Raw genomic sequence first — 8,367 nt, 5'->3', positions numbered from 1 at the left:
AGGGGGAAAATCATGTGAAACTATGGCTCATGTGAAACTGTGGGGATAGACAACATAGGAAGAGAGGCGCCAGAATGTGTCCATATGTATCTGCACTGTGACCGCTTTCTGACCTGGCCTTAAGCAGGAAACAGGGAAATAAACAGGGCAATGTGACATTTTTCATTTCTGAGAATAGCAGGAGGAATGTGGAGCCAGGATATATGTAGGTAAGAGACAAGACAGCTGCACATACCAACGGTCATAGGATAGTGTGTATGGATTCAGTGATATAGTCACATGTGGGGGTCAGGTCAAAGGTGTTCTAAATTTATTGTGGGCTTAGAGTATAAATGTAACAGACTGAAGGAGCGTCCTTCAGATCTGCAGGAGCACTGTGCACATCTCCCCATGCGCATGTGTAAATAAGGAGGAACATGGGAAGTGAAGTATTCTGTCTCGTGTCTTACCAGGTCAGAATCAAAGGATCGGGAGCAACAGCTGGTCGCAACAGTCTGTTTAACCACATACAACCTTTTGATTTTGCACCTAAACAAATAAAAGAACGGGTGCTAATGTATACCTTTTACAGGTTTTGAACAAGTATGTGCCTCTTTGGTCCTCAGAAGGTACAAATCAATTCAGTTCAGAATCAGAAACCTTTATTGTCATTGAGCATCAGCTGTTAGAAGCAGCTCTTGGTAGCAGCATTTATAATACATAACAATAAAACCAATAAAAGGTAACAATAAAAACAAATTTAAAGAATACAAACTATCTAATCAATAAATTCAATTTTATTTATATGGAGCCAAATCAGAACAGCTGCCTCAAGGCCCAGTACATTGTAAGGTAAAGACCCTACAGTAATAAGAGAACCCCAACAATCAGACAACCCCCTTTGAGCAACAATGGAAATAAAAAACTCCCTTTTAACAGGAAGAAACCTCCAGCAGAACCAGGCTCAAGGAGGGGCAATCATCTGTCACAATCTGTTGGGGTGAGGATAGGAAGACAGCTCAAAGACATGCTGTAAAAGAGAGCCAGTGACTGGCTCATGTGACTGAAGCAAAACCCAGCCCTAACCCTAGCCGAAGACGATAATGAAGTTGATTAACTATGTTGTAGTTCAGGGGTGGGCAATTCCAGGCCCCGAGGGCCAGTGTCCTGCAGGTTTTAGATCTCACCTTGGGTCAACACACCTGAATCACATGATTAGTTTGTTACCAGGCCTCTGGAGAACTGCAGGAGCTAATTTAGCCATTTAAATCAGCTGTGTTGGTCCAAGGACACATCTAAAACCTGCAGGGACACCGGCCCTCGAGGCCTGGAGTTGCCCACCCCTGTTGTAGTTAATGATGTCTAAAGTTCCTGTGTAAAGTTTAAATGTGTTCACACATCTAGCAGCTATGCAGATGTCTTGGTAGTAATAAAATGTATGTGGACACACAGGAAATGGGACTGTGTGGTTACTCCTCTGTGGGTAAAGTGGGGCATGGCGGGGTTTCTGCAGAAGCCTATTGTAGTCATCTTTGGAAGATGGAGAGAAGGTACAACACATCAGGTCCTGGCTACCAACAGGCTCTAGTGGTCAGAAATTATCATGCAGTTCAGGAACATCCATGACCTCGCTGTAGTGACTCTGACCAAAGTGATGATGATCAAACACATGTTCATTCTGAAAAACAGAGAAAATGACCTCATGATAATGCAATATACAAGGAAACTAATAAAGAACTGAGTAGTACAGTTGTGTGGAGTATAGAGGTAGCATTAAGCAGCCAGACAGAAAGTAATTTATTGCACTCCTCGTTGCGTCCATAAACTGACCTGAAACACACAAGAAATATCAGCTAACAAAAGAAACAACAGTTCCCCGACAGATATCCTGATTCTCTTACAGATATGTCAATATGGGGTCACTAAAATTAATATTGAATCGGTGCGTGACGTTGCCTAAACAATGCTGGATTCTGTAGTTTGTGGTTCCCTCCCAAATCGGACCACAACTGACATGTTTAGCCGAATGCTCTCTTTGTGCTTGATGCTGTTGGGTGATAGAATGCATGAAAATAAATGCCAAACAAAGATTTGGAGACAAAAGAGGCAAATGTGCACTGCTTACCACACCCGGTGTCTGTAGCAGAGGATTGTGCAGATGGACAGAATAATAAAAACTGCTCCCAGGGCTATCAAGGTCAGCACTGTCAAGTAAGCTGGTGAAAATAATGAAACGCATCGAGTAAATCAAAGAAAATGATACAGTTGACAGTCTAATTAAAGAAAATAGTCTTCAAGATGAAAAAAGTAACCTACTCGATGGATTCAAAGTAACGGTGTTGGATGAAACTGCTGTTTGTGCGTTTATCATGAAGGTGTACGAACTGATGTTCAGGTTCTTTTCAATCAGGCTGGTAGCTCCAAGAGCGACTGTATCAAGACAGAGTGACCACCAATATTACAACATAAACACATCTTTATGATCTTCAGGCAACCAGCTAATCTTTCTGTGTAGAGAAACAAAATCAGGAGTCAAACCTTGCAGATTAAATATTTTTCTTCTAGAAATGTTCATAATCAATCAAAAGATAGATTGCTGTGTTTTTATGACTCCAGTGGGACCATGATTTACAAAATGAGCACCACATTTACTTCAGTAAGAGACTTTAATCAATCAACTGAGACCAAAAGCTCATCAGGTAAATGTTTACTGAAGTCACATCAGTTGAGAAGCAGCAACTTTTTCTTACTTTCATATGACCTGACTTTACTCAGACTGTATAAAAGATTTGACTCATCTGTATCTCATCAAACAGTTTTATTTAAAACCCTATGATTTTTAAAGAAAATACTTACCATCACCCTTCGTGCAGATTTTGACACTTTTGCTCCAGTCACCCCATTTCCAGAAATGCTGTGCTGTTCCACATCGGACCCTCACAACATAGTCCCAGTGTGGTATCAAGTCCTTGATGACTGCAGCTGTGAGGCCAACTCCAAAGTTTTCAGTCTGGAAACATTGCAAAGAAAGGAATTATGTTAGCTGACTTCAGTGGAGACTTTTACTTTGAAAAGCCAATACCTTAGCCTCCTTTTTAATCTACTCACTTTGGTATTAGAGTTTCCATCACTGACATCTACTTGGCATGTGATGTTGAGATTACTGTACTTCTTCACAGTCCAGCTCCATTTCAGACTGATGTTTCTGGGGTTCACAGTTGAAGCTGCCACTTTGTCTGGCGCGACCATGTGCACTGAAACAAGAGATCACAACAATCAGCCGATCTTAAGGATTAAAAATAATCATTTTAACCAAATTTTTTCCAAAGCTTTACCTCTTTTGGTCAGGTCCGCGTTGTCATGGATCTCGAGCTTTCCCAGCCGAGTAGTTGCTGTTAAGGTCCAGTTCCTCTCAGCTGCATCCAGCTTTACTTTTTGCGAGCATTTACCTGAACGTCCATTGATGCATGAGCTAAAATGTAAAAAATATACACCGCTATTACTAAATATTTACAACTAAATAAATACAGAGGCTAGCAGGACTGCACATTCACTAGGAAGCAAAGTAAGAGTACATTTTAAATTTGTCATTGACTGAACTCCTTATTGCTTAATCAATAATGTTTGGTGCTTTAAAGTTTAGTCTATAGATCCCAAAATGTTTTTGCTTTGATGGTCTTTTAAATCAGAGCATTTCTCTCAACTGCTTGAAACTACTTTTATAAATATTCAGGTTTTTGGGTTTTTTAAGAACTCTGGTGACGAGGTGTAATGTGTGCAGTTTTCACTGCAAATCATATAAAGTGAAATTAAAGAAGAATAGCCCTGAAAACAACTCCACTGTGATTTCATCAAGGACGTTCTCTTTGTAAACTCACTTTGACTTTTGAGCTATATGGCATTACATACTGTGAGAAGCATAACTACTGTTTATCCCATAATTAATCAATTTGTTTTTTGGACTATGTTTATTCTGGGCACTTTATTTTAGTTTTCAAATAATGTGTTAACCATCTCTGCGTGTGTGTGTGGCTTATACTTGGATATGCATAGAATTTACAAAGGAGAGTGGCGCACTTTAAAAGGGAATGTTTTGACAAGGCCTGATATGTTGTAGATTTTCACTCTAACTAAAAGTAGTAAACAGGGCAGCCTGTCTGTCTGTGATTGCATTGGAAGCACTTTGCTTCCTGAGTACTATTTTTTGAGGGTTTTTTTTTTCCCCCAATAAATCATCCTGCAACTGAAGTTGCATAGCGAGTGCTCATTTTTGTAACTTCTGACTACAGATCATCGAGATCATCTAAAAGTACTGTTCATCAACTTTTTGTTCTTCTGAATCTGAAACGGTCTGCAGTGATTCTTAACAAGGTGTCCAGTGAGGTGTCTTATTTTAAGATTCACACCCTCAGATGCTTCCATACAGGAGACTGTAGATATATTAGGGGTGGTTGGGTCTTATTATACCTTCCTTGGAGCTGATATGTTCTTTCCATTGCAGGATGTTCGTTTGCTGCCCTTCCTACGTTCCAAAAACAATCGATTGATTCCAGATCCCGGGTTTCACACTTAAGATCACTGTCATCAGGAGGATCTAAGTTTGTGGCAAATACCAGGAAAAACAGAAGCACATTTAAAAGAGAACCATTTATTTACAAGATCAATTTGAGAAACCACAATCTCAAATGCTACATCATACTTACAGCTGGCGTGAAAACTGGCTCCGTTGATGTTTCCTTTGGTTGTTTCACATATTACATCACTATAGTTTTCTGATTCTTGGTCCAGGTGAACAGTCAGGGAGTGCACATGTTCACTGATCTTTGTAGTTGTTACATTAGTGCCTTTGTAGTCATATAGAAACATTGTTTTAATACTTTCCCCGTCTGGCACCATGCAGCAGAATGTGGCTGTGCTGCCCACCTCCAATATTTGGTCTCTTGGGAGAACCAGTATTTCACCCTGGTCTGAAGAAGCACAGTGATAAGAATAAACGAGACTGTAAAGTGTTTAAGAATCAAAAAAGATCAAATGATTTTGAACTTAATATTAACCAGGTAGCGTCTTCTGCATCCATGGGCTTGATTGGTTGTTGTATTGGGACCTGAGCCGGACTGAATGGCGAGCACACTGCGATGGTAAATGGGAAGTCCATTTCCAGGAATGAGTAGATCCTATCTGTGCAGGTGCCACAACAACTTCACCCTACAACATTATCATAAACACATTAGAGGAACAGCTTTTTGTTTGGAGGCTACAGAAGTGAGGATTATAGTTACCCATAATAATCTCTTACATTGTGTTCAGGTTTGTCTGCAATGAGAAGCTGCAGCTCGTACACGAGCCCATCTCGTATCACAGAGCAAGAAGGGTCATCTTCCCACTTTAACAGGAAACTGTCGTAGTCAAGAGTCACATTCTGAGGTCCACAACGCAAAACACCTAAAGGAAGTGACCACAGGACATTTTATGGTTAAAGTGACCTGAACAATTCTTCACAGTCATCGTTGGGCTATTTGAACAGCAGTCAGTGAGGACACAGCCAGTGGTGCCAATAGTGTCGTCACTGCCCGGGCATCAAATACTGATGTTTTGTTAAAGACTGTCATATCTATCTGTGCTGGTGGATGAATGAACCTACTATAGCAATCCACTTCTTAGAGCTGATGTCATTAGACATTTTCAGGTTCAAACACTACTTCAGTTCTCGAATTCAAACAATGAGCCACCAACAAAAAATTGGATATCATATTTGAAGTGCATGTTGTGTTAGCCAGTGTTGAGCATCAAGCTATGAGGCAGAAAATTGTGGTGATCCCGTCATGTGCAATGTCCTGTAATGTAGTTATACCCATCAACTCCCATGGTAAAATATCCAACTTTAGAGCAGAAATAAACATGTTCACAACCTGATACAAAAGAGTTTTGGCCTCTGTAAACCCCTGTAATAAACAAAATAAAATCAGTTTACATTTGAGAAAAAAATACATTGTTAAAGTTTACAAAGCAGGCACTGGTGTACAAAGTTATCACAGCATGTCCAAAGGTCAAAACTGGAATGAGATGTATCATTGAAAAATAGAGGAGAGAGAGACACTGCAGCACAAGTCTGCCAGAGGCAGGAGGTAAAAGATTTCAAAGACTCAGAGAAAGACCAAGAAAAGCTTCTCTTCTGCAGAGAGGCCTTCAAGCCAGACATAAGTATGCTAAGGACACGTGGAGAAAATTACGCATAATAGAAGTATGTCCATTAGTAGATACGACGAAACGAGATCTCTTTGGCTAAATTCAATTCAATTCAGTTTTATTTATACAACGCCAAATCACAACAACAGTTGCCTCAAGGTGCTTTATATTGTAAAGTAGACCCTACAATAGTACATACAGAGAAAAACCCAGACTGTTTGGGGTGAGAGAAGGAAGACAGGATAAAGACATGCTGTGGAAGAGAGCCAGAGATTAATAATAAGTCTGATTCAATGCAGAGAGGTCTGTTAATACATATTGAGTAAGCAAGGTGACTGAAGAAGAAATATGCAATGTATCATGGGAATCCCCCAGCAGCCTTCGTCTATTGCAGCATAACTAAGGGAGGACAGGGTCACCTGGTCCAGCCCTAACTATATGCTTTAGCAAAAAGGAAAGTTTTAAGCCTGATCTTAAAAGTAGAGATAGTGTCTGTCTCCTGAATCCAAATTGAAAGCTGGTTCCACAGAAGAGGAGCCTGAAAACTGAAGGCTCTGCCTCCCATTCTACTTTTAAATACTCTAGGAACAACAAGCCTGCAGTGTGAGAGCGAAGGGCCTGATTATTTAAGACCTTGTCTGTGAGGAGCAGGATTTTGAATTCAATTCTGGATATAACAGGGAGCCAAAAAGGGGAAGCCAATACAGGAGAAATATGCTCTCTCTTTCTAGTCCCTGTCAGTACTCTTGCTGCAGCATTTTGAATTAGCTGAAGGCTTTTCAGGGAGTTTTTAGGACTTCCTGTTAATAATGAATTACAGTAGTCCAGCCTGGAAGTAATACATGCATGAACTAGTTTTTCAGCATCACTCTGAGACAGGATATTTCTCATTTTAGAGATGTTGCGCAAAAGAAATGCTGCTTATGTTTGGAGAAAGAAGAAGGAGGTTACAGCTCGAGAACACTGTCCTTCTCATACAGAAAAGACTCCCATGAAGATATCTAAAGATTAAAAGCAAAAAAGCAAAGAAGAAAAATCCATCAAGCAAGTCTTGATGCAAGCTTACTCTTCCAGGTAAGGAAATCCCAAAAAGTTGATTTTGTTTATCTGGATTGAAGCCCGAAGAAGTCACTTGGATGAGTAATGAAATATTTCTCCCACTGAAACGATACATCCAGATGAACAGGATCAACTTTTTGGGAATCCCACTGTAAAGTTGTGAGGTGAACTGAAGATGTGACCATTTGTGTCCACAATAGTAATAATAATAATAATAATAATATCCTAGAATTTTGCTCAAAAAAGCTGAAGCAGACTTCATGGGGCCTGTTAGTAAAATTAGCCACACAGCATTTTATATTTTTTGTCAGATATTTGAGTTACAAAAAAACCCCAAACCCACCAACAAGAGGTCCACAATTATCGAAGCTAAAGACCAACAGATAGCTCGCAATGAGGTCTGTGCCCATCTGCTAGTCAAAACGATGTTGAAAATGCAAACTTTAAACCTTTATAAAACATTTAAATGGGTTGGTTATAAAAAACGAATTATCAATTAAAAAATCACCCCCTGTGCAGTTGTTACAAAGGGGAAATTACAGACACTACTTATGCCTTGATTCTGCATCTCAGTGGCTAATGCTTCCTGAAAACTCTGGTGAGTGCAAAGTCAACATAACCTGGAGCTCCACTGCATGTCTTTGGCTTTTAGCATACATAGTAAAGATTCTTTGTGCAAACTCAGGTGTATACACAACTAAGAGCTGAAATCTGAAATCTTCTTTACTAAAAATATCCAATCCTTTTCATACCTGAAGACTATTACAGAGGACGACATACTTACCCTCTCCTTGTCCATCTTGCGTGCTTTGTCTGAAGAGTGAAAACAGTAGCAACCATGTGATCATGATCTTCTTCCTTTGAGGCAATGAGCATCAGCTAACAGGTGGCTGAAAAGCATATGAAGCAAGGTTCAGGTTTTTTTTGAAGAATCAGTACGCAAAATATCAGAGAGAAGAAGAAAGTTAGTGTCAGGTTACTCTGTGGAGCTGTGCTCCATTCACACACTCACTCTGCAGATCCATTTATATAGTAATGACTGTGAGAGCCAGGTGGACCACACACAGGAAGCTGTGTGTTCTCATAACTAGGACTCAGCTGCCAGTTGGGACACGCCTCACCCACTCTGCTGCTTTTACTGGG

General features: G+C 40.1%; 1 protein-coding gene across 1 annotated transcript; it reads right to left on the bottom strand.

Annotated features, from left to right (window-relative positions):
* Nucleotides 1-1,171: 1,171 nt before the first annotated feature.
* On the bottom strand, nucleotides 1,172-8,108 carry LOC146705390 (leukemia inhibitory factor receptor-like). The gene is made up of 11 exons (XM_085463039.1): nucleotides 8,009-8,108; nucleotides 5,276-5,421; nucleotides 5,034-5,184; nucleotides 4,683-4,946; nucleotides 4,447-4,573; nucleotides 3,315-3,451; nucleotides 3,088-3,233; nucleotides 2,836-2,989; nucleotides 2,296-2,409; nucleotides 2,105-2,195; nucleotides 1,172-1,657 (listed from the first exon to the last, which is right to left on the bottom strand). Coding segments are annotated over exons 1-11 (1,395 nt in total). The 5' UTR covers nucleotides 8,073-8,108; the 3' UTR covers nucleotides 1,172-1,656.
* Between the last annotated feature and the right edge of the window lie 259 nt (nucleotides 8,109-8,367).

This window comes from Copadichromis virginalis, linkage group LG7 (assembly GCF_057382275.1).
Source record: "Copadichromis virginalis isolate Kocher_CV1m ecotype Utaka linkage group LG7, C_Virginalis_male_GT1.1, whole genome shotgun sequence".
Classification (NCBI taxonomy): domain Eukaryota; kingdom Metazoa; phylum Chordata; class Actinopteri; order Cichliformes; family Cichlidae; genus Copadichromis; species Copadichromis virginalis.
Note: the sequence above shows the minus strand (reverse complement) of the source record. Positions and strands in the feature narration are given on the sequence as shown.

What these genes read in the sequence shown, in the direction of transcription:
- LOC146705390 (XM_085463039.1), bottom strand. Translation starts at nt 8,072, where the DNA reads ATGATCACATGGTTGCTACTGTTTTCACTCTTCAGACAAAGCACGCAA. An exon ending in AGCCAGTTTTCACGCCAGCT is followed by an intron (nt 4,574 to 4,682) that starts GTAAGTATGATG and finishes CCACAAACTTAG; the next exon opens with ATCCTCCTGATGACAGTGAT. An exon ending in AATCTGCACGAAGGGTGATG is followed by an intron (nt 2,410 to 2,835) that starts GTAAGTATTTTC and finishes GTCTTGATACAG; the next exon opens with TCGCTCTTGGAGCTACCAGC.